The sequence below is a fragment of the Bidens hawaiensis genome, unplaced genomic scaffold (assembly GCF_021521415.1).
Source record: "Bidens hawaiensis isolate Kalapana, Puna unplaced genomic scaffold, B.hawaiensis_p1.1 tig00050524_1, whole genome shotgun sequence".
Classification (NCBI taxonomy): Eukaryota; Viridiplantae; Streptophyta; class Magnoliopsida; order Asterales; family Asteraceae; genus Bidens; species Bidens hawaiensis.
Window position 1 is genome coordinate 1 of NW_027499042.1, and position 27,500 is coordinate 27,500.

The window sequence follows — 27,500 nt, forward strand, 5'->3', positions numbered from 1 at the left end:
TCCAACACTCAACATGAACATGAGTGCGAGTACTCGGACATAGCGGGAAAATCCGATACCGACCAAACCCTCGCCGTAAGCAAAAGGAAGCGTAAAAACACTTCCAACCGACAAGGAATTTTGGAGAAACCTTTAAACCAACGAACCGGAGAAACCCACTGACTTCTCCAAAACCTTTAGACCAACTGCTGCAAATCAGAAAGTCCAAGTTTGCAAGGACATTGCGAAGCAATCGCCCCGAGAAGTCCAAACAAATGTCCAACATCGCACTTATGATGTCTATCCGACCCAACACCACTTGAACAGATTCATTGCGGGCAACCGTCATAACTGGACGAACCCACGTGTGTTATATGTCCAATGACTCTGTTGAGCGCCAGGCATGGTTCATCGTTTACCGGTCCACCACATCTATGATTGGCGACTTTCAGAACAAGTTCACCAACACTTCAGCCAACAAGAAATATACTGAAAACATGACGATCCTCAACTGCGTTAAGAGAGATGAATCTTTACTAACTTCATCACTCCTTCAACTCCAAAAAGCTGAGTCTCAACATAAGTAAGATCTTGTTCGCAGCCGCTTTCATCCAGGCGCCGAATACCCAAGCTTATCCGCACATTGACGGTAAGGACCATCCATCCACATGATCCATCATGACGCGCCAAGCCTTTGCCGAGACGAGAACAACTGGAAGGATCTTCCCCAGAGTACACACCTCTACACGCAAAGACTAAGAAAAACAATGTTCGATCGCCCGCAAACAAAAGAGAAGCTAGGTATTTGCCATCTATAACTTTGACACCTCATCCAGCTCTCGCCCTCTTGTTGGCGAAGAGATAACACACACTAACCCTTCAAGCCGAAAAACACCGTGACGCCACTCACCAAAAGCGCACGAGATATTTGCCACCGAAAAACTACCATGCCAAAAGCTCCAATGATCCGCACGACCTAATGCGATCAAAGCAAATCTGTGACTTCCACGACAAAAGTCATATACGAGATGTACATCCTTGAAGGATATTGTTGAAACATTCTCAAGAGGAAGACTTCACACCTTGGGCATCAATAAAGAAGGAGAAGGAATGATAACCGTACAAGCAATGACAAAGCCCTTACATCAACATCAACATGGTTCATGGCAACATCAAGAAAAAAAAGCGACACAAACCATTCGCGTGGAAGAACTAGTACCTTCCCGCGAGTGCCAAGACCCACAAAGAAGGCCCTATCGTCATCAAAAGCCAGCTGCACTACATCACTTCTCGCACTCTTGCTGACAACGCGCCTCTCAACGTGATGTACAACATTCTTCGACAACTAATGACAAGACAAGAACCCTGAAACGTCTACCCTCATGAAGTTCGACGCAGCACAAACACCCCCCTGGTATCCTATCTTTTCCCCTCACTCTTATGAACGAATCACTCACCACAAAGACGTGGATTTTGTCGTATGAGAAGCCACACCACACATAACGACATTCTCTTCGAAGAGACGAATGCAAATTCAACGCCGTGTATCTTCAGTCCACCATGATATGCCAACAGCTGAGTGTACGATGATCACCGCATTCCCCAGGTATGCATCGCATCTGTCTCATCTAAACCCAAACCAAAATGGCTAAACCAACCATCACCGAACCGGAAAGGTAGCCTTCAACGCAAATACCCTGACCAAGCCGTTACCATTGGCCCAACAGTTGTTGATCCCACACGCACCTTACTCAAACGCTTACTACAGAAAAACGCTGACATCTTCGCGTGGACACCAGCTGACATGACTGGTGTACCCCGAAGTAAGGCAGAGCATAAGCTCAAGTGCGATCCCGGGTTATGCCAGTCTACAAAAGCGCAGAGTAATGGGCCAGAACAAACTAACGCGTGTAGAACCCAAGTCAAGGAACTCCTTGACGCAGGCATCGTACGCGTTAGCAATATCAAACATGGTTGCAAATCCCGTTATGGTACCGAAGAAATAACAAACAATGGCGCATGTGCATAGATTTCAAGGACTTAAACAAAGCATGCCCCAAAGATTGTTATCCGTTACCCGAAATTGATCTTAAGGTGGATTCGTTAGCACCGTTTCGCCTTAAATGCTTCCTGGATGCGTATAAGGGTACCATCAAATACACATAGCCGTTGATGATCAGGACAAAACCGCTTTTCGGACGCCCGATGGTACATTTTGTTATCAAATGATGCTATTGACTTAAGAATGCCGGTCCACATACCAACGCCTGATGGACAACCAGTTTCATGCCCAAATTGGGAGGAACTTGGAAGTCTACATGGATGACTTGGTCATCAAAAGCCCTGACGCAGAAGCAATGTTGAAAGACATCGAAGAAACTTTCAACACGCTCAGGAAGATAAACATGAAGCTCAACCCGAACAAGTGTGCCTTTGGAATGAAGAAGGAAGTTCTTGGGGGTCATCGTCACTAAAGATGGCTTCAGAGCGAACCCTGAAAAGGTCGAAGCCATTATTAAAATGGAATCACCTACTACCATCAAACAGGCTCAGACACTGAATGGACGACTAGTCGCACTTAATCGCTTTTTGGCAAACCACGCGATAAGTCGTTTCCTTTCGTGTCAACGTTGAGAAACTGTTAAAGAAAACGCACTTCCGCTAGACACCAGAAGCGGAAGCAGCTTTTCAGGAGATTCGGTCACGCTTGATCGAACTACCAACGCTCACAGCACCAAAAGCGGGGGAGGAGTTAATCCTATACCTTTCCGCAACAGATAGAGCAACCGGGGCGGTCCTGCTAGTTGAACGGAAAAGCATCCAGATGCCAATCTATTATGTCAGCCGTATCCTAACAGACGTAGAAACCCGGTACTCTACCCTCGAAAAGTTAGTCTTAGCACTTATACACGCTTCACGCAGGTTAAGACGATATTTCCAGGGTCACCCAATCACCATTCTCCTCCAACTTCAAACTTGCAAACGTTCTACGCAAACCCGAGTTATCGGGACGCCTAGCCAAATGGGCAATTGAGTTGGGGGAATACGCGATAAAGTATAAGCCAAGACCAGCCATAAAAGTCCAGGTTTTGGCCGACTTTATTGCGGAAGTGCCTGCATCGCGGGAAAAAGATGCCAGGAAGAGGCTCAACCCTCTCCAGCACAGACATCAATGATGTCTGGCGACTCTACACGGATGGAGCAGCCAGTAACGAGGGTTCAGGCGAAAGGCTGAAACTAACCAACCCAGCAGCCAAGAATACACTTACGCTATTCGACTGGATTTTCCAAGTACGAATAACGAAGCCGAGTATGAAGCATTCTTGGCCGGGCTGAGAATTGCGCGTAAGATGGGAGTGAAACACTTGGAGGCCCACGTGGATTCCATGTTAGTAGCCAACCAAATCACGGACGTACACGGCCGTGAACGACACAATGGCCCTGTACCTCGCACAATCAAAAACCCTTATGCGCGATTTTAACGATTGCAAAGTCATACACGTCAAGCGTAGTGAAAACAAATCTGCGGATGCGTTAGCAAGCTTGCATCATTAGCCTTCACCCACTTGGGAAAGGACATCCGCATTGAACTCCTCGAGCACCTTCGGTCCCGCACAAGAAATTTGTGTCATCCAAACCGGCACAGAAACGTGGATGACACCAATAATAAAATACCTTGCGGCAGGTACACTACCAGATTCAAAAAACACAGGCAAGAAAACTACGCTGTAAAGCACTGAATTATCAACTCATCGATGACATCCTTTACAGACGTAACTTTCTTGGCCCACTCTTAAGATGTGTGGACAACCAAGATGCTGACTACCTCCTAAGGGAAGTACACGAAGGCATCTGTGGAGTACACGCAGTCCACGCGCTGTTGTAGCTACTAAACAACGCGGGATACTTTTGGCCGGGGATGCATACGGATGCGCTGCATACATCAGAAAATGCAGGTCTTGTCAGCTCTACGCACCCAACACGCATCGCCCGAAGAATGAACTTGTTCCAGTCACCTCTTCATGGCCATTTCAGAAGTGGGCCATCGATGTGACAGGCCCATTTCCTACAGCAGCAGGAAATGTTCAGTTCCTAGTGGTAGCCATCGACTACTTCACCAAGTGGATAGAAGCAAAACCCTTAGCCCAAACAACCGCGAAACATATCAAAAAATTTATTTGGGAATTTATTATTTGTCGTTTTGGACTTCCACAGAATTTGGTGAGCGATAACGGCACTAACTTTGCTGACAAGAAGCTACAAAAGTGGCTGGAAGAACTTCAAATCACCCACACTTTTACCTCAGTGGCGCACCCGCGGTATGGTGAGGTAGAAAGAGCAAATAAGAGCATCGTCGAAGGCATAAAGAAAAGACTCTTGGAACACAGATCCGGCTGGGTGGACGAGCTTCCGCACGTCCTTTGGGCAAACAGAACGCTGAAAAAGGCCAGTACGGGAGAAACCCCGTTCAGTCTCACTTATGGCACTGAAGCCATGGTCCCGGTCGAAATTGGTTTACCCTCACCAAGGGTCTTGATTCAGCCAGATGACAATGATGCGGAAAGACGGTTAGACCTTATGCTAACTGAGGAACGCAGAGACTTAGCCGAAGTGCGTGAAGAGAACTAAAAGCGACAAATGCAAAAGTACTACAACACGCGGGTAAAACTCGCAACTTCAATGTAGGAGACTATATACTGCGTAACAACGAGCTTCGAACCAACAACGCCCAGGAAAACTGGCCCCGGTCTGGGAAGGGCCATACATTATCAAAGAAGTTCTGGGAAAGGGCGCGTACCGGCTCGAAAGCTCGATGGCACTCCCATCCCAAGAACATGGAATGGAGCTCAATTACGCAAATGTTACATGTAGATCAATTCCAAACTTGTAAAGAAAAGGCCTAGAGCCACTTCTAATGGAAATGATTCTCCTTTCACAATGTGTTGATAGCCTTACCTTTATACTTATGAACTTCCCACACTGATGTGCCGGTATTCACCGCATAAATATGGGAAGAAGTAAGTCGTTACGTGTGGAAGGCGGCAAAACCCGCATAAACACAAAACGGTAAAAATTTCAAAAGTTTAAGGAAAACCTCCACGCAGGTCAGATGTAGGCAAAGTTTAGCCATCCTACTAAGTGCAAGTGACGGTCTTACCCCGACAATCACGAAAAAGGAGGCAAAACTTCAACCTATTATCTACCACGTTCAAAGGTTAACTTATTCTAAACACTTAAAAAATTTCAAAGGAAAAGATGAGGAAAACTTCAACGCAGGTCAGATATAAGTAAAGTTAAGCCATCCTACTAAGTGTAAGTGACGGTCATACCCGCACAATCATGAAAGAGGAAACGAAACAAACTTATAATTTGCCACGTTAAAAAGTTAACTTATCTAAGTACTTAAGAAATTGTTAAGTTAAATCAAAACATGCGTAAAATAAACAAGGCAAGGAATTAACACAATCTTTATTCCATCAAAATTCAAACATTACAAAGATTGCTGGGTGCATACCCGCATACAAAAGAAGCTATATACAAAAATAAAAATCTACGCTAATGGTGGAAAGGGATCTTCAGGATCAAGCTTCAGGACCACTTCCACTTGGACCCGCACCATCAGTAGAGCGTGGCGGTTCAAGGAAAGCTTTAAGGATAGCTAGCCCATCATCAGCAGCAGCAACTTCGTTCACCTTCTCCACCACCGGATGCGGAAGGCGGCATACTGGTTCACTGCTTGGTCATAAACAGCTTCAGTATCCACATCGTACGAAGGGAAGTTGGAAGGCGGGATGCCTTTCTCAACGAACCCTAGACCAAGCAGGAAGCCGGCCTTTTCCCCATCCTCATGAGAAGCGTTGAGGGCTACGCTCATGGCATCGTCGTATGATGTGTCCGTAAAGACTCGATGCACAACCTACAAGAAAAAATACAAGTATCAAAACCTTTTCTATTTACAAAGAAAAGCGTAAAGACATTATGAAGTTAAGCTTACCTGAGACAACGCTTCTCGAAGAAGCCATTCCTTGGTAACCAGAGCTTCCTGGAGGGCAGCTTGAGCTTGGTTACGGGCGCGTTCGGCTTCACTTTTGTTGAGGTTGGCAAGCAACACTTCTTTAGCCGCAGCCTCTTCAACGCCCTTTAGCTTCCGCTCAGTGTGGTCAAGCACCCCCCTCTGGTCCAGGATCTCTTGGAGCTTCTTCGCGTCTTCCATCGCCAAGGCATCATGAGCCTGTTGGAGCGCCTCTAGTTTGGCTTTGAGTTCCTCATTCTCGAGGCGTAGAGGCTCAGCAACAGCTTCAGCCTTGGTGGCCCTTTCAGTTGCGTTCCGAGCAGTTTCCTTAGCCAGCCGAAGCTGTTCATTAACAGCTTGGGCAGCCTTGGAACGGGCCTCGAGACGGGCCTGAACTTCAACTTCAAGGGCCTTGAAGGCCTTCTCCTTCTCCGCAGCAACGGCGGAGAGCCTCCTATTCTCCTCCCGGACAGCCCGCCCTGAGCTACTTCTTGGATACGAGCTGCTTTTAACTTGTCGTTTTCACGACAAAGCAGCTCGACGCGCGGCTGCATCCGGGCCAGGAGAACCCGAAGCTCATTCGTTAGCCTACCCTCCTGGTAGCTAGCCATGGCTTCCCCCAACGCACCACTGGGAGCTGCGTGACGAGCCCACTCCACAGGCGTGCGAAGGGTTGTTCCTCGGCGGATGTTCCATCGTGGAACATACACTTCATTGGAATCCGACACTGCAAAAAACAAAAAGCAGTTAGGAAAAAATGATATATAAAAAAAAAAAAATGGCCAAAAGAACCCTACGCACCTGTAGGGTCGATAACAGGCCGATAGCCGCCAAACCCATCACCTGAACCCAAGGGAAATCCGTCCAAAAGGTCAGGCAGATGGGAAGGAGGCAGAGGTTGGCGAGAAGCCCCAAGCGTACCTGAAGGATCGGCCGTCGTTGCCGATGACGGAGGAGGCATGGTGAAGGCCGCCGCGGTAGTAGAAACCAATGGAGGCGAACTCACCGTAGGTGAACTCACAACCGTGGTCGCCGCGGCGGAGTCCGCAGAAAAAGTAACCGCCGGCTCAGTGAAAGATTCAGTAAATATGGCACTGACAGCCGGCGGTGATGTCATCACAGTTGGAACAGTTGGCTCAACGGGGTGAGCAACTGAACCAACTGAAGCAGGCGCAGCCGCCTGCGTCGTCGCCTCAGGTAGGCTGACCAAGCCTACCGTCATGGGTCCGGAGGTACTCCTCCCCGCTCCACCCTGGAATGCGGTAGCATCCACGCCTGCACAAAGGAGATAAGTATTAATGATGGAAAGCAATGAAGTTAAAAATAAAGTTTGTACTTACGGGTTTTCTTGAGCCTAAAAGTGCGGACAGGCGGGGACGAACCCGATGGAGCCGGCCTCTTTACGCCGCTCACCGTCGTCATCCTGGGCTCTCCGGAGGTGACAGTCGTCGCAGCCTCCGGAGCAGTGGTCTTATCACCACCAGGGTTCCCCCCACCTCCTCGCTCTCGGTCTCTGAATCAGACCGAGGCACCGGATCGGCAGTGGAGGCCACCTTCGCCTTCCCCTTCCCGCCGGCAGCCTTCTTCTTCCGCACCAACGGAGGACCATCTGCGGATTCCTCATCAGAAACACAAGATTAGAGGAATTCCAGCAGAGGTTTCAGCATTGAGGGGTCGAGGGTTGAATAACGCCTTACCTGGCCGCCTGGCGCTCAGGATCTCGTGGCCTGGCGGGTAGACCTCCACGAACCGATCCGCCGTCTGTTCAAGGATGGGCAACTCGTTCTCATCTAGAGCACGAGTACCCATCCGAGCGGGACTATCAGCCTCCCACGGATACAGGAGCGATTGCAAGTCGTTCCCCTCTGAAATAAAAGATAAAACAGTTAGAAGACAAACCTATATAAACAAAGAAGACAGAGCATACCGTAAGGGACAGAGTTCAAACCGTATTCAAGGACGATCGGGATCTTTTGCGCATCCGCATCCTTCCACACCCGCTCATCCCGAGCATCACCATCCCGGACACCGCAAAGCGGTAAACCGGAGATTGGACTCGGGAAATCTTTGAGAACCATTCCGCCTCCTGGTAGTTGGAGGCGTGAAGGCTGGGGAGTGCTTGCCCATTCTTGAACTTCATGGCAAGGGGGATGGCGCGAGCAGAGATATAAAAGAACTCCCGCTTCCATGAACGAAGACTGCGCTCGGTTGCGCAAATCTTCAAACCCTTGATCCGGGTTATCAGAGTATACCACCCCTGGATGCACCTCCAAGAGTAGAAGGTCATCAGGCGGTCGACGAAGGGCTCAACGCCCAGAATCCGGCACACCCACTCGAAGTGGCGAAGCTTCGCGATCGCCATCGGGTGTACCTCGGTCAGGTGTACACCGTGCCTCTTCAGAACACGGTACACAAACTTCGTCAAGGGGAACCTAAGATTCCCATAGACAAAGAATGCGGCATATACCCCGATCTTGCCTCTGGGGGCATCATACACCGTCTGGTGAGGTTCAGGAAACTCAGGCTCGAAAGACTCGAGCATGAACTTCCTGACGATGTACTGATATAGATCGACAGGCAGAGCACACTGGCACTCGCCAGCAGTACTCTTGTCATCCTTGTCGGACATGGATGACGGGTTCTCGGCGTACACCCCAGCCTCCTGGGCTGTAGCCTCAAGATCGTGAACAGAAGACATCTTGCAGGTAAGAAAGAAGAGAACGATTTCAAGAATGCTTGACTGAAAAGGTGAGTATTCGCCGGAAATCGTTTTGAAGATGAAGAGAAAAGTGAAAGTGTGGATTACAAAGGACCCTCTCCCCCTTTATATACTAATCGCAATCAATGCGATGAATTTAATGCGGAAGAGAGAGAAATCGCAGGTGCAATGAAACTATGACACGTGGCAAAGAGCAAGCTGGCAACAGCTGTTGAAAGGACGCGTGCCAGTAATTTCGCGGCCACGCGCCCGAAAATTCGCGCCCACGCGCCTGAAAAAGCGCCTGGAATGACCATATACTGTCACGTCGCCATAACTTCCTGCACGTCCTGACACTGTCAGAAGAAACCGTCGGACGACGTTTCAATAGTTTGGACTGTTCTTATCCTTTCACCAACTCTTCGAATTTCAAAAATTTCAAAAAGATTCAAAAGCGGGAAAATACCCCTTACCTTGGCAACCAAGTAACTATAAGACAGGTGCGAGTAAAGTGTTGAGGCAAAACCCTTCACATACTTAGCACCCGCAGGGAATTGACGCCAGGAATACCTTGGAAGTAAAGTAACCGTAAGACGAGTGTGGGTACAGTGTCAAGGCAAAACCCTTCACATACTTAGCGCTCCGCGGGGAATTCAAACCAAGAAGGATCTTCTGGGCCATGCTTGCGGAAACGGGAATAACATCCCCGCATAGCGGGAACGTCGAGAACTATATTGTTTGAAACTCCAAGATGGAATTGGTGGTTTTAACATAATTTATCACTATGTTCAAAACTACCAAAACCCCATGGAGAATCCACACAAGTGGGACTCAACGCTCCTGACTTGCGAGGAGGTTACAGACCTACCCGCTTCATACCCAAAGATCAAGCAGAAAAGTCGGGAATTTCTGCGTGACATTAGGAAAACCGCGGGAAGAATCCCCACGGAAAACCTTAAAACTAAAAACCCTTTTCAAAACCCATTGCTAAAGTCCAAAAGTTCACCTCACTTATTAATAATTCATGAGAAGAACATTGGACTGGGGGGACTTGAAGAGGTAGGTCCCAACAGAGCCTAGTTGGACCCGCAAGACTCACCTTGAAGAGTGACCTTACGCGCAGTACGCCAGCTGTACCCGCAGGGAAAGCCTCCCAATGGTGAAGTACCCCGCTTGTTCCCGCAGTTGCGGATACAAGCCATCAGGGAAGGCTACCCGCACTGATAGCAAGGCTACACGCACAAAGCACTAACTCTTGCTACTTCAGTAATGTCACCTGAAGGAATGAGCAAGGCGGGAATACTCCCGCCCAAATGAGCCAGTCCGTATGCTTTTGGAAGATCTTTTGTACTATACCTGCCAAGGTATGGGCAAAACAGACGATCTGACCAAAACAGCCCATGAACCAATCACAGGGTGACAGCTCACCGACAACAGTACGAGGAGGAGCACCCTCTAGTACTGTTTGTCATTATTAGCCGCTGCCTACTCACCAACCCTTACTATGGGACATGCGTAGCCTACAGTTGGTGGAACAGTGCATAGCCGGCAGTAAAGGAACAGTATACAGCCGACCTTGTCACTGTCGGCCGCAGCCTATCCACCAACCAGCATGGCTTGTGCGTAGCCCACTGTTGGTAGAACAGGAATACTATTCAGCCGGCTTTACCTTCTTGGAAACCTACCCTCGGTTATAAATACTCCAACACCTTGGAATGGTAAGGACATCATCTGATATCTCATTATCTTCTCTAGCAATCTCTTAATATACACTTATATTCAGAGCAATCTAGTCTGATTCTCACGCCGGAGGGTGGTCACAAGGAGGAACCCCCCCTTCTCAGTGACGAGCTTACGGTGTCTGTTTTGCAGGTCACCTGAAGAACAACTTTCTTTGCTGGACCTCATCCTCGTGGGAAACATTACTTAACCCCCAGATTATCCGTAATCTGCTCGGGGTCACTTAGTGTTTCTTCATCCTCGTATTGCTCAAAATATTTGACAAATAAAAAACACATCATACTTTCTTGGTACACCATATTTAATTAAGCTAGTTTCATTTATAAATCATGTCCCATCACTAATTATTTTTTTAATTGCTCATTTCCTCCTATCAAGTAACACATTAACACTGTTGTAACACGTTGATTAAAAAGTAGTAGCCATATGGTTTTGGGTTTTACATAAAGTATACGTTATAGTACCACAAAATCACAACTTATTAAAAAGGTTTCAAACTTTATGTTACGCATACTTTAAACTAGTAGATCTTTAACTATACTTTCTTATAAACTTTTAATTTTACATTAAAATTTCACGGGATTTAGACTTTGGAAGACAAAGGGAATTAATAATTCTAGAATAATTAAATAATTTAATTAAAACATTAAGAACGAAATTATGAAAATTCTTTTAAAAAATATTGTAAAATTGATGACTTTCTATATATAGTATGAACCAAATCTATATTTCAAAACAAATTAATAAATAAATTAAGAGTTTCAAAATACTTTTTAATTTTCTATTTACTTGAAAAATAAGTAGAGCTAAAAGTTAAAAGAAAATTAAGCTTGAAAATTTATTGGAAAAAAGTGATTATAGTTTATAAATATTAATGGTTCTGATTTATGTTAAGAATTAAAAATTTTTAAGAGACGTTGTATACTTGTATAATTTATAAGATCACACTTATAAATGTACTGATCAGTTGTATTAATAAAATTATTATATCATATATATATGTCATAATATGTGTGTAGGGGAGGGATATTTTGATAACCATGTTAAGTTTTAAGAACTTAAGAACTCAATTCTTAACCACACATTTTATTAAATGGATTGGATTGTGTGATTGAGATTAAATCTGACTAAAAAGTCAAAGTATGAGAGAGAATAAAATTGTAAGTGATTACACTAATTTTTATGTCCGTTACACATGTGTAATAAGTCGACTTGGTGCGTAAAAAATTCTGTAATTTTTTTAAGTGTATGTAAGTTATGTAATTTACATATTTTACGCATGTGAAAAAAAAATTCGAAAAAAAAATCGTTACACTGAGTTATTTCAAGTTCTTAAAACTTAAAGGAGTTCTCATTTGAAATCTCCCCTATGTGTGTATACATTCATAATCTCACTTGAAAGTTTAAATGTATTAACTATGTTGTCAACTTAAAATAAAAACGATTCAAACTAGTTTACAAAAATAAAGTTACAAAAATTAATTTTAATTATATATATATATATATGTGTGTGTAAATGTGAATTTATGTATATATTTTTTATGCTCGGTAAATATAAACTATTAAAAATGTATTAAAAGTACGTTTTCACTTTAGGTGTACTGTGTACACAACATTGTTAAGGAATTAACAAGTTAATTAAATTAACCATATGCCACATCTTATATATATTACTTGCCCTTTTATAAGTATCAAACTACCGATCGAATGCATACCATCTAAACCAAAACCTCCTTCCTTCCTTCCATCTCTCTCTCTCTCTCTCTCTCTCTCTCTCTCACACACACACACACCACAAACACATAGTAGCTAAAAAATGGGAGCACTTGACTATCTTTCTAATTTTTTTAGTGGCACAAGCCATAGAAGCAGAAGCAGAAGCAGAAGAAGACCAATGCAGGCATAATGCATATTCATCTCTCTCTCTCTCTCTCATATAAATAAATGAATATAAATATATCTAACAAAAACATGTTGTGGTTTTGTTTTCCAGACTGTTGAAATAAAAGTGAAAATGGACTGTGATGGATGTGAAAGAAGGGTCAAGAATTCAGTTAAATCCATGAAAGGTCTCTACAACCCTCTTTAATACCGTTTTATTACAATTCTCTAACCATTATATTATTGTTAATGTTGTTTTTGTTAAATCTTAATTAGGAGTTAAGAGTGTGGAGGTTAACAGAAAGCAAAGCCGGGTAACCGTTAGTGGAAATGTGGATCCAAACAAGGTGTTGAAGAATGTCAAGAGTACCGGCAAAAGAGCCGAGTTTTGGCCCTACATACCCTACAACTTGGTGAGTTATCCGTACGTGACTCAAGCCTATGACAAGAGGGCTCCAGCCGGCCATGTTAAGAACGTCGTGCAGGCGGTTGCGCCCCATAACACCACCGATGAACAGATCGCGCATCTCTTTAGCGATGATAACCCTAATGCTTGTTCCATCATGTGACATTATTTGCCATAACTTATTTATTTTTCTAATCTTTAATTTGGTTGTGATATAGTATTAGAGCCATATGTATGTTGAAAATAACAAGTGATTTGGCTTTTAGAGTTACTATATATGTAAACTTTTTGGTGATAAGAAAATATAATAGTGTCGACATGAAGCAATAAGAAAAGAGATTCCTCTTGCATCATTGCATGAATATAGTACAACAAAAATAAATATTTTTAAAAAATGGAAAACAAGACTCCTTTTTTTTGTTCTCAGATAGATGTTGTTCCAATTAGGTGTTGTATGGCTTGTTTTTTTTCCGTACCTATGTGTAATTTTTTGGTGTTGAATTTGTTACGAAATTTCTTATATATTGTTCTTTAAACTCGACCATTCAGTTTTGTAACGAGTGATCATGATTCGAAGAGGTTAACCAAGAACACTAAGATCATGTAAACGTAAAATTACTTGGTAATTATATACAACTTTAGTTAAATTATTATATGAATATTTGATGAAATCATGATTATATATTTGATGCAAGCGCATGACATCTCCAAATATGATCATGATTGAAATAAAGTAGGTACTAATTAAATGATTTTTGTTGTGATATTTGTAGATATTCATGTTTAAATCTTGTTTTTGTATAATGTTAAGCCATAGACGCCCCGGCGAGTAGGTATTAGCACAACAGTCTCATGTACGAATAAATATATGGATATATATATTTATGTATGGCCATCGTTATCATTTATATAAAAATAGATCAAAATAATTAAATTATACCTTATTATTATATTAGCTAGGTAATTGTTGATGGACCATATTACCATTACTTGCTAACAAGGGTTTCCCCTTGGGTGTATATAAATATATGGAAGAGATTAATTAACATAATAAGAAAAACCTAACTCTCACATTAAGTAATTCGTGACCCCTATATATCTCCATAATTCGGTTTCCTCAAGAACCCTAATCCCCATCACTAATATACATCCTAAAGGGGAACTCGACCAAGCTGACAATCATGTCGTCTACATCCTTCTCCGGACGGTTACTACTTCCCCTACTGTAACAGGTATGTTTTACTTATGGGTTTATCATAACATTCATGTTTTTTATTACATACGTGAAGAACTGATCAACATGTGGTATCAGAGCCAGGTTGATTAATCAGTTCTTTATGTTTTCCCTAAATCTGGATCTAAACCGGAAAACATGAAACTAAAATCTGATAAACCCGAATTCTGTTTTCTTAATTTATTATCATTAAATTCTTATGAACTTATTGAAATCTGGTTATATATAAACTGTTTAAAAACAATGTTATAACCACTTTCACATTAAAAACCTATTAAAAACTTTATGGTTTTTCGGTGGTGTTCTTCGTGTTCATCATGAGTTTTTCGAAAAATATTACATATTTTGGTTAAAATTCGGATTATGATTGTGTTTTTCCTAAAATAATTGAATAAACAAATCTTCAAAGATTTTAAATTTTGAATAATTATGGAATCTATAAATTTCAAAATTAAAACGAAATCTTGAAGATAAAATTAATCTCTAAAGAATTTGAACCAAAATATGTTTACCCTAAATATTTGATTTGGGTACCACTGAAATCTTGGTTAAAACCGAGAACTCATAATTTATGATATCTCATTAAAACCGAAAACCCAAATAAAATCGAAAACTCATGTGTTAACAGAGAACTCATAATTTCTGAGATCTCATAAAACCGAAAACACAATAAAAACCGAAAACTCAAGTGTTAACAGAGAACTTATAATTTCCGAGATCTCATAAAACCGAAAACACGAAAAATGTTTTGTAAGACACTTAAAATATAAAAATGTATTGATTCATTTTACAAACAATAGAAAGGCTTAAACTTGAATAAATTGTTGTTGTAAACTTCTGCCCAAAGGTGATGCATTACATCGAACATATCATTCAAGTCTTAATACAAGCCGTCTTAGTTTCGCTTAACATGATTTAAATGTATCGCTTCTGCCCAAAGGTGATGAGTTACATTTAAATAAAGCAAAACTAACTCGTGCATAATTAAAATGGTTGTCTTACTTCTGCCCAAATGTGATGTGTTACAATTGTTTTGTACATATACTTAAATAAATTTTAATTCTGTCCAAATGTGATTTATTTTTTATTTAAGTAGAACTTTAATTTAAGTTGTCTATTAGTTTGATGTTAATAATAGACATATCACATCTTCAATAAAATATAATGATCCTCACAATTAATGATCCTTCATTAATCTAATGATCATTTAAATTAATCTATCTTACTTTAATATCCCATTACATTACTCACTATAATTTTCTTCCTAGAAATTATTCTCATTCAAATCATCCACTCTAATTTCAAACCTAATATGTTTGCTTTATAAAGAGTTTCATTAAATTTTAGCTCTTCTCATTTTTTATTATTCCTCAAGACATGACCATCCAATTGCTCCTTCTTATAATAGTAATAAAGAAGAAACCTAGAGCATGATAAATGAGATGAGTCAAACATAATGTCTCTTATGATAATTAATAAACTCATGCTATCAAATAGAGTTATTCTAGATTTAGTTTTTCCTAAAACTAATCTAATATCTAGAAAATAATCAAAATAACTCCTAAGATGCATGCATTTCTTCTAAATTCTAACTATAAGGTTAAATGGCATTATTGAATACATCATAATGTACAATATCATGACATGACCCATAAAATTAAGGGTTTACACATGAAAATAAGTATAATTTTTCCAGTACATTATACACTAAATTTTTCAATAGTATAATTTGATACCTTAAGAATCAACTATAACACTCAGGAGTACCAAAGGAAAATGAGTGTGTTGATCAGCAACATATGTACAAGAAAAGAAATATCTAGTACTGGAAAATAAGATGTTATTCCACTCACCCACTAAAACCTAAAAGAGGACAATTCTAAGGTTCATAGACAAATACTAGTATAACTTTTAGTTTTAAGTTCTTTAAAGAAAAGACTCACTGCAAATATATGTCATTATACTAGACATAAGCAACGTGATTTTCCATAATTTAAAAGAACTTTTAGCTAAAATCAGTAGTCATATATTCATGATATTTAAGTCTACTAATTCTATATTCCAATTAACACATAATAGGTTGATTCTAGTTCTTTATATGTTTCCTTACCAAAAATCAACAAATAACTAACATGAGTGTTGGTGAAAAAAAATTAAATGTTCAAGTTATCATAAACCATAATAAACCGTTCTAGTTATGCTTTAGGATACCTTATAAATTCTGGTGTTTAATCAGAATTTAGTATCAATATTTAAGCTGCGTTATGACAGTTGTGAGGTTTGCATAGCCAACATAAAGTCACTCTTACATTAAATTCTCATCTTACTTGTTATCAATATCCGGATAGAAACATTTATAAGATAGAACTAGATGATATACTATATACTTTCACAACTCTTGTAATTAATTTTTTTAACAAAAGACAAATGAGACCTATAAATGTCATCCATTAAAACCAAAACTTCATGAGAAATCATGACATGGTTGATGAGGATGATTTTTCATATAATCTCATTCTAAGTGATTTTAAAATCATGTGTTAGATGTCATAAACATCACTAGGTTTAAGGAATAAGTATGGGTCCACCCAAAGTTATATTTCACTGACATTCATGGAACTTATTTCAGATGGAATATTCAGACATAAGTTATCATTTTACGACTATTTACTTGTATCTAATCTGACTTCTATGGTCCACGGTCTTAAAGAGATCCATTCATATATAACTAACATGCTTTCTTCTAAATATGTCCCTAAGTTTCTTATGACATATGGACGTTAAGGAAATCAAACCAAGTCTAGTATATGAATGTACTGTTCCTACGTCACGTACATCATTGAAACTTCTCATGTAGCTTTCAAAGAGATTCGAAGATCAGTGGGAGCATTAAGTATCTTAATCATAACTTGTAAGATTTGCAAGAGGTGGGGGTGAAAACTTGATATTAACTCAATTACACCTCTTGTACAAGACATTGCTCCAACAAAAAATTGTTTCATCATAACTTATCTCCTTAGAATTCAACAATACTCTTACAAAAGTTTCATTGGTACTTAAATATGGGCATAATCAGATTTCTTATCATAAATAAAGTAATCCTCAAAATAAGAGAAACTATAACGACTAGTTTCTCCATTAGAATCTACTGGTATTTAAATATTGACCATAAGCATGCCAATTTTCTAAAGGTTTCTAAAGTCAGTGGGAGCAGTAAAAGTCCTTAAAATGACTTATCATAAGTACAAGAGGCGGGGGGGGGGGGGGGGGGAAGAGTCATTAAATTTTACTCCAAATTTAACTCCGATTACACCTCTTGTACACTATACTGCACCAACTCTTATGCACTTAGAATCCTGAAAATGATAGCAACCTAAACAAGAGCTAATCCATAAAAACCGAAACTTCTAATAAACCCAATAATTAACTCATAAGGTCATCTAAGTTTTTAAAACCTACTAACTTTGATGATTATATAACCTCCTTAACTAAAGTTGAAATGGATGATGAAAAGTTTACTGATCCTATATCTTCTAATTAAACCATTAATATCAATCAATCTTCTGAATGGAATAAAGCTATCATTAGCAATCTAAATTAAATTCTATAAGTCAGAATAACGTTTGGGATTTGGTTGAATCACCTAAGAGTGTTCATAACTAAACTAAATCCTAATACAAACGTAAGGCACTAAGAAGCACGATTGATTATTAAAGGTTATATTCAAGAGGGAATAAATCATCAAAGAATCTTTCCCATATTACAAAAGATTTCTTTGAGGATCATCATTGTTGTTCAAGTAGCTTATAATATTTAAGAGCCACATTACATGAACATTTAAACAACTTTTCCTAACAACTGGCTTGCATATTTACATGTTCATAAAGCAACTTGAAGTTCTAAACTGAAGGTCAAAGAACACTTAGTCTGTAAGTCAATATATTCCATTTATGGGTTAATGCAAACATTAGAAATGTGATGAAACATTTATACAATAATTTTCATCAACAACTAAGTGGATCAATGTACCTACCTCAAGATAAGTGGGAGCAACTAAAAACAAACTTGTCCTTATATAGATGGCATTCTTTTGACAAGCATATGTTACATAAGTCTAAGTATTGTTTGTACATACTTTGATATGATAAATCTCAAGAGATATCTCTTACGTGATAAATATCATAACATACTGAGATAGACCCGAAATGACATTATTTTTGTTCTATAAGCATTAACTTAAAAGGGTCCTTGTACATGTAACACGCAATAATGCTCTCCTTTAAAGGATAATAGGATCACTGAGATTATTTCCTTGTGCTTCATTAAGTTGAAGCCTTATATAAGGTACAAGTCTATACTCGTTCAGATATTACTCGAATTGCAACACGCTAGATATGTCTAGATTAACGCGAAGCATCTAAAAGAGTATTGAAATATCTTTAAAGGAAACGAGGGACTATAATTTAAGAGAATAAGTGAGAATTCAAACCGGTTGATTACTCTAAACTTCGTCATATTCAAAAATAAGAAAATGTAATTTTCGGGATATATTCTTATGTCAGAAGATAATCTATCTCATGGATGAGTCATAATGAACTGATAACAACATCTAAATTTTAACGAAATAATATGTTGATTAAATCTCAACGCAATTGTCAATAAATGTTGTTGAAAATTTATTATTGGACTCGTAAGTTTATTAACTCCATATAAATTATAAATTGAAGACTTATTGTGATAAAGTTAGCTACCATGTTTTCTCAAACAGTAACAGTTCAAGAGGTGCTGCATTAAATTTCGATATGAAATAAATTATTCGTTTATGAATGAATTGAGGAAACTAAATTCTCATATCGAATACATTCATGATATGCTTAAGGATCCTATAACTAAAGGTCTATTACCCATAAGTCTTATGAAAGCGCTTATAATAAAGACGGGATTATTTATGACCATGTATAATAGTATATCGTTATATGAATGACTAATTTTAATTGACTAATTATTAATTTTCCTCCGCGCAGTTTTGATTTTGTATGTCTCTTAATATGTTCTGCATGCGTAATGACATATAGACAAATTAGTATACAAATCAAATATTCTGAAGGCTTACTTGAAATTTTTGATCATAACTACTTAGGTTTTAAACAAGGACTGCAGTATGATTAATGGGGGTCTTGAGCTGATGTTCAATTCAATGACTGTATTTTTCTGCTCCAGTTTGAGTTTAAAGCTAAAATGAGTGTTAAAATCTGCAGATTAATTTAACGCTCATAATAAATGATTATTCGGCCAAGTGGGAGAATGTAAGAATAAATATATGGATATATATATATATATATATATATATATATATATATATATATATATATATATATATTTATGTATAGCCATCATTTTCATTTATATAATAATAGATCAAAATAATTAAATTATACCTTATTATTATATTAGCTAGGTAATTGTTGATGAACCATATTACCATTACTTGCTAATCAAGGGTTTTCCCTTGGGTGTATATAAATATATGGAAGAGATTAATTAACATCATAAGAAAAACCTAACTCTCACATTAAGTAATTCGTGACCCTTATATCTCTCCATAATTCGGTTTCCTCAAGAACTCTAATCCCCATCACTAATATACATCCTAAAGGGGAAATTGACCAAGCTGACAATCATGTCGTCTACATCCTTCTCCGGCGGTTACTACTTCCCCTACTGTAACAGGTATGCTTTACTTATGGGTTTATCATAACATTCATGTTTTTTATTACATACGTGAAGAACTGATTAACATCTCACACTATCCGCATTTCTTATTTAAGCATTCATTTGCGCTAGGATATATATTTAAACATTGATGGGTAAAAGAGAATATTGGATGCCATGGCCATGATACATGTTCTTTATATAGTACACAGTTATCAATTAACATATGGGTGGTAGGTACGTATATATCGTAAATTCATGGTTTAACCAACGTACATGCAAGAAAGGGGTTTCTTGTCCGAGTTAGAATAACTCTTACTATATATTTATTTATTTATTTTTGATAGACCACTATAACCGGACGACCTATATTGTCTTTAAAGGACAAAAGACTCCAAGAAAATACACACACTTTCTCGTACATGTTGCGACCCTAGGATGCACGCTTGCATATGCACTAACCACCTTCCTTAACACACTTCATAATTTTCAAATATATTTTAACCGACATGGCATGTGTTTGCAATTTGCAAATGTATCTTCAACATCCCAAGCCATTATTTTAATTAGCGGAAGTTATCAGAAATAGGCAAGTGGACTAATTGTTTATTTTATATATAAAATGCACAAAGAAAATAGCATTATGCTCCAAAGATGTCTAACAGTGTGCACAGCCTATAAAGGTGTTAAAAGTGTATTTCATGGTTGTATTAGCATGCTTAGGCTCCCAAATGTGCATAAGTATATATACTTATATGCTACAAAGGAGCCCAAGTGTAATTTCTAGATTGTATAGGGTAGTGTGCTTAGTCTCTAAGGTGCTTAAGACTTAAGTATTAGCATATTGGCTAGACGGCTACAAAGGTTCCTAAGTGTATTTCAAGGGTGTATGGGGTAGTATGCTTAGACCCAGAGTTGTATAATGATGCCTAAAGGGATTACAATCTAACACTCAAGATTCAAGAACCACTCATGTTCAATTATAAGCCTCTTCATAATTTAAATCTATTTGCAATATAAAACGATTGAAAAGCTTTATGAATAGTTACATAAGTTTTTAATTTATCAAAACATTATAAGTTAATAAACCTATAATAAGAAGCCTTTGATAGCGGAGACTCTTCCATTAGCTGACATACACATAAATGATATTATTTAAACTTATAATTTCCATCTTAAATAAATATCTGAATCATGAAGGAATACAACAATTGATAGTAACTTATTTTATGTATGTAAAGACGCACAAAATCTAATATGTTACACCACATACAAAGAATCCTATATAACACTAGCTTTAGTTGGGGGTAACTTTTATTTGCAAAAGCATTGAGGCAACAATATTCTACTTTTCTTTCCAAAAGTTGTTTTTTCTTTATCTTTCTTGTGTTTTTTTAGCTTTTAAAGGCAATTCAAGTAGGAAGTATATGTATAATACTTATTTAAAACAAGGTAGAAGTTACAAAAAAAAATATATTTAATGAGAAAGTATTTATACACTTCTTCATCATCATTCTTTGTATGCAAGAAAAGGAATCTATGCACAATGATTGATATTAATTTCTTATGTATATTGCATAGATCGACCTGGCGTTTGTGAGAATAATTGAGTTAGATATAACTTGTACTCACTTGGTAGTTAAGTGTCTCATATTGCCCGCATGAGTTGTCTAATTGGGATTTTAACTTTTACGTAATATAGAAAGTTAGAAACTTCCTTCTTCTGGTAGTCTCAAATTCATTGTATACTGTATGTAGCTGGTTCAACATTGGATCAGACCAAACAAATATAGATAGAAGCATAAAATGGCCCATTAGGAGGCTACTTTCGGTAAATCGCTATTATGCATGCAAAATATTGATTTCGGTGATATGCTTTCCTAGATCTGGTCGATGATCTGATTGTATGATCTTAGGTAGCACGACGTACTGGCTATAAAGGAGGGCTAGGGACGGGCGACCACAAAGGGCCCGTTCTTGGGTCTGAAAATTTTACATATATTATTTTATAATAATAATCTTTCAACAAGTTATAATTAAACCCATCAATCTTTTAAAACCCAACATATAATTAGCCCATTAGCCAATACAAAATTAACAAACATAGCATAATACACATTGAACTCATTACACAAACATAGACCATTTAAAATAAAACATAGCCCAATTACTCCTTAGTCCATCAATTGGTCACTGGCGCCTAGAAATTGGAATCAGACCGTCGCCGCAAGCAGTGGGTGAATGTCGCATGGCTGAATTGCAGTTGCTAATATTCAAGAAACGGTCCTTGATCACTAGATCAACACGGTGTGACTCGTGAGGGCTGAGGGCGACACTCTTCAACATTCAGTTCACGGTATTCACTAATTTACCGAATTGCCAAATTGATTTTATGATTAATTGATTATTGAGTATATGAATGCCTTATGAATACGACTTCTTGATTCATGAATATGGTTATATGATTATAGATTAAATGATAAGATAAGAAATCTTGTTGACTATTCCAGTAACATTGGTCTCTGCAACATAAAGCTTTTCAAAATTAAAGTTGTTGAAGTTGTAGTTACACTCAACAATATCTCAAGAAAGACATAATAGATTGGCACTCATGGTGATAGAAGCCGATTCAAGATGGCTAATCTTCCAAGATAGTGACCCTTAGAGTGGGTTAGACTCCAAAGAAATAGAGAGAACAAGACATAATTTTACTTTAATTTTCTTCTTCCTTTCATTTCACAGCTAAAGGGTTTAAATACATATACTAAATGGAAACATGCAGAGAAACCTAAACAAACATGCTAACGTGGGAACATGCATCATGGGAGAAACTACCAACTAATTGGAAACTACCAAATAAAATAAAAAGTAAACGTGCAAAAGAAGCGGTTATGCGGGTGGGTTCGTATCACATGGTTATAGAGAACGATTTACAAGGGAGTATCAATTATAGAGAATTAACAACTTTGCTTTAGTGAATGCTAGAAGAGTTTCACGATTCAACTTTTTTTTATTGCTACCATTACTTTGCTTTGTTGATTATTATAGCAAAGATTGGAGACATCTAAAAAAAATTTATGAACAAGAGACCATTTTTTATTTGTACGCCCAGAGCACCCCAAATCTCGGAGACGGCCTTGTTGGGCAAGCTAGTCCCAATTTGGCAATTTAGACCGGTGTTTAGCATCAACATTCATAATCTTGTAGCTTTACACATACATGAGACAACATATATTAGTCTTTCGGTTTCTGGTTTCCAAGTTCATGTCTGGTTTTGAACCATACTTGTATTATTCAAAATCCAAGACCGACGATCGGACTATGTGTAGATCTTATAGTTTGTAAGTGACTGGAAAATCAAAACGGATTTGATCACAGCTAGATCAAAGTATTTTAATGGTATTTGTTCTAGATCAAAGTATATTAATGGTATTTGTAAAACAGCCAATCAACTTCAAAACCTCAATGCATCTCTATAACAAAACAAATCATGTAGTGCCAAATTTCTTCCTCGTCAAATAGTCGCCCGATGTCCTCTAACCTGCCTTCCCTAATTAACCTTTCGTACCAAAGGATCTAGTTCTCTTCAAACACATGCTAAAATAGGTAAGGTTAAGCTGGCACATTCTATCGGTTGTTATCTCAAAAGCAATTTCTTTTGCAAATAATATGTCACTTCAAATACATGTTTAAAGTACTAACACGTTAAAACGTTCAAGACTAACAAAAGGTCCTCTATCGCATACTTGACGGCCAAAATGTCCTCTATCACATACAAGGTTGTTCGGAGGTCCTCTAGTTCTCACGAGGCTGCTAAAGGTCCTTGATGTGATCCCGGATCCATCTATGACCCGACCTACTCCGCACGTGGCCCATGCCCAAGACCTGGTTACAATCCAGTCTCCACGATTAGTTGCATAATAGTTTAGTGGATTAGTGGTTGTTGCATTTTCCATTTTAATCGCATGCATTTACCCATTTAGTATAGTAGTGGACCATGTTTATCTACTGCTCATGCATTCACGTTTCCATTTTCCTATTTAAGCATTTGTTTCATTTATTATAAGGGAGAAGAATTTGAATACAAGTTTGTTTACGTTTAATGGAGCCTCAACACCCCCCCCCCCCTTTTTCTCTAAGGGTCGGTTTCTTCATATATATTATTTGGAGCTTGATCTACTCAACGTACTCAACAGATACTACTTATCAGTCCTCCATTGCATTTAAGGCTACAACAAAGACCCTTTAATACTTTATACTTAAGAGGTTGCCCAAAGGTCTTTTGATACTTAAGAGGTTGTCCGAAGGTCCTCTACGGTATTTACGCTACTTTACGTTCAACACGTACCATTCAAACACTCACATGTGATGAAAATCATAGGCTTGTAACTTTAAAACATTTATTTAATTTGTAAATACCTTCATTCCAGACTTTATAACAAAAGCATGCATCTCATTACAAAACAATAAGAAAGTTAAATCACTTAAAAACTCATATTACCTATGCTTGACAACTTTTACCTTTGCAACTCTTTCTGCAATTGCTTGCCCCTTAAATGCCCGAAAACCTTCGCATATGAGTACTAAACTAACATGAGTATCCTGATCAATATATTTTACTGTGTTGTTTACTATCATAAAGCATACTTCAGATTCATGGGTCATAATACCTTACCCCTTATTATAGGTACTCATGTACCCAAACTCAATTGCTCGCCGCTCGCTAGTGCTAACGAACCTTTGTCTATCTTCAAGTTTTCTCACAAAGTCTTAAAAGTTACAAGTATCAAGTGATCGGAATCTTAATCAGATCCAACCACTGTTCCACTCGTCTGGAGATGTTTCACAAGAGAAAACCTTCGAAACTGCACAAGGAGAAAAAACAGCGCCGGTAAGCCTCGTCACGGGAAGACGGGGTGGGGGATGCTTCCAGTAACCACCCACCGGCGTGAGAATAAGTAAAACTTGTAGAAAAGCTGAAAAAATGATTTAGTGACAAGATAGAGAGGAATATATGATCTGACCTCATAGGTGGAGGTAGTACTCCTATTTATAGAAGGATGTTTTAGGTTTTCATGAGGCCCTAACACCTTCATGGGCTTTGGGCCTTTTATACATTCTCTTTCTTATTTGTCAATTCATGGGTTACTGCCAAGGTGGCTTTACGACTTATCCCTCAAGAAAAGGTCCAAATGTACTCAGGCTACATGCGTCGATGTGGGCGCACAAGTATTTATACGCGCTGGCGCTCTCATGCGCACCGACACTTAACTGCGTGCTGACGCCTTTATGCGCAGCGAGCGCAGTTATATGTTATTCTTTTATTCTCATACGCCTTTGTTGAGCTCTCCGGGTTGTATGATTGTAACCTCGGGGCTTTGTTTATGGGCCACGTGGGTCCTTAACCTAGGTGGGCTCCTTCTTGCCCTCCTTTGTGGTTACTTGTGGACATTATCCGACCCGTTTAAATTAGGATTCGGGTACATATCCCTTCAGCTTGCAATTTTAAATCAGAATATAATATTGTTTCTTAAATACATTTAGTTTTGGCCGACTCTAAGGGGGGCCGATGCCCCGCTAGGCCCAATTTTTTTTTTTAAATTATATGTATTTTTATTAAAACAATATGTATGTTTGGTGTTTAAACTCAATTACATAACCACTAGCTTGAGATATACTTAATCATATTTTTATACAAAAACTTTTTACACAACCTAAATTACAACCAAGTAAGCCCATATCAAAATTAAATTGTTTAAACCCAACAAAATACTTTTTTTACTTTAGGGCCAAAAAGTTTTGTTTTGCTTTCGACCCAAAAAGTTTTGTTTTGCTTTCTCAGAGCCCGCCTTGAGTTCTGGCTTTTATCCATCCACCAATCCACCTACCTTAAAAGGTTAAGGCCGTGACTCATGAGTCATGACAATCATTAAACCCATTATTTGTTCATTTAATAACACAATTTTTTTATAAAAGAAATCTTTATGGCTTGTAAGTTGTAACACGTTTATAAGTTATAACCTAGACTAATGCCATTATGAACCTAACAACATTGAGCCCGTCTATTTCCTTGATTTTTTATTTTTATTTTTATTTTCTTTCGAAACTTATTTAAATAATTAAAAGAATAAATCATATTTTAAACATAAAATTACATCAATAGGACCATAACCTGGTGCTGGTGAGGTACCTTTATATTGGACCAAAGCCCAACATGTTGGGCCTCAACATTTCATTTAATAAAAATACTCTCTATCTTCTAAATCCTTTTATATAATAAAACTAAGATATTCTCGTGTGATACACGGATGGTTAAATTTTACAATTCATAAATTGCTAAAAATTTTATTTGTCGTTTACTATTAACTAAAAATAATATTGACTTAAATGTTTAATGATTTGCTAGTATTAGTTAAGAATTGAATTAACAAAATACCATTTATAAGTAAAAAAATCTAACATAATTACCATTTCAATGGAGTTGGTAAGTATCTTTAGTTTGAAACATGAGTTCTTGGTTTTGAGACTTGTATCATAATAATTTATTTTTAAAAATTTTACAAAGCATTAATGTCATATAAAGATGGATGTATTTGAGGAGAAACCGGTTCATTGTTCTAGCATGAAAACCGGGTCATGAGCTATAACATAACTAAACGGGTCTGTGTCCCATATTGTGTTTAGAAGAGGGGATTATAAAATAGAAAACTACTCGCAGACATCTGTGTGACATCTTATCCGATGTGGAGCCCTTAGAATGATGTCATGTAGAAAAACCATATTAGTTTAATACTTAGTTAGATTATAATCATATTGATTATTGAATGCATTAGTTACAAAATTTACCCAAAAGAGTTAATGGCTAACCCAGCCTAACGTATTTTAAAACATTTTCACTTTTTCACCCTTTATATTTACATATATCGGATTATCGGCCTTAACACTTGAATGGGCTTAACATTGAGCTTGATTCCATCAAACCTAACAACTAAGCAAAGCATTATCGGATTAAAACTAAATACTGTTGATTTGTAAGGAACTTTTGTTTGATATTATTCTGAAGTACTCTTTCTTGTGGTATTGGAATAGATAAAGGAAAACAAAAAGTAGTTGGATCGAGTGGATTAAAAAATCCTCTCCTAATTTGACTTTTTAGGCTAATTCGACTTCTCTTTCGACTTATTGTTTTGTTATATATATATAATCTACTGCTTCTCTCAAAAAAATACGTATATTTGTAGCAACTTTCCCAAATTCAAAGAAAACGTTACTAAAACATTCCCGAACTTAACAGGTTAAAGATTCAAATCCACATAATCAATACCAATATATTAATATACATAGCAATCTTTTTCAAAGCAAGTACATCATTAAAATCAACTTTTCTAACCCGATATGATCAATGTTGTCACAAACTATGTTAGTACGATATATAACAAGATGGTCCTTGTTTTGACACTCAAACATTATCAACATGTTTATGAGGACTTTCGACAATAGAGTTCCCGTTCTCATCATACAAAATCTTCCCCGAAAACTCAAGAGGCCGACACCGTTCTCCCATAATAATCGTTCGCTTCCATACCGCATCTTCATTATCACCATCATCATCATTATTATCACATCCTTCTTCGTCCACTTTTCTCCATGAAATCATCTTAGCCATTAATAATGCTTTACTACTCAACCCGCCTAATTTGGACATTTTGGGCTTTCGGACGCCTAGGTGCACCGTGTTCTTCTCTCTCTTATACGTATCGGATCTTTTCAAACCACCGTGTGAACCACATAGAAAACTAATGATTGAGATCACGACTAGAACCGCAATAAATGTGAG

At 38.2% G+C, this 27,500-nt stretch overlaps 1 protein-coding gene across 1 annotated transcript; it reads left to right on the forward strand.

Annotated features, from left to right (window-relative positions):
* The first annotated feature begins 12,205 nt into the window (after positions 1-12,205).
* Positions 12,206-12,918, forward strand: LOC143598576 (heavy metal-associated isoprenylated plant protein 21-like). Its single transcript, XM_077076763.1, has 3 exons — positions 12,206-12,330; positions 12,424-12,499; positions 12,588-12,918. The coding sequence occupies exons 1-3, from the start codon at positions 12,247-12,249 to the stop codon at positions 12,878-12,880; spliced, it is 453 nt and encodes a 150-aa protein (XP_076932878.1). The 5' UTR covers positions 12,206-12,246; the 3' UTR covers positions 12,881-12,918.
* The last annotated feature ends 14,582 nt before the right edge of the window (positions 12,919-27,500 follow it).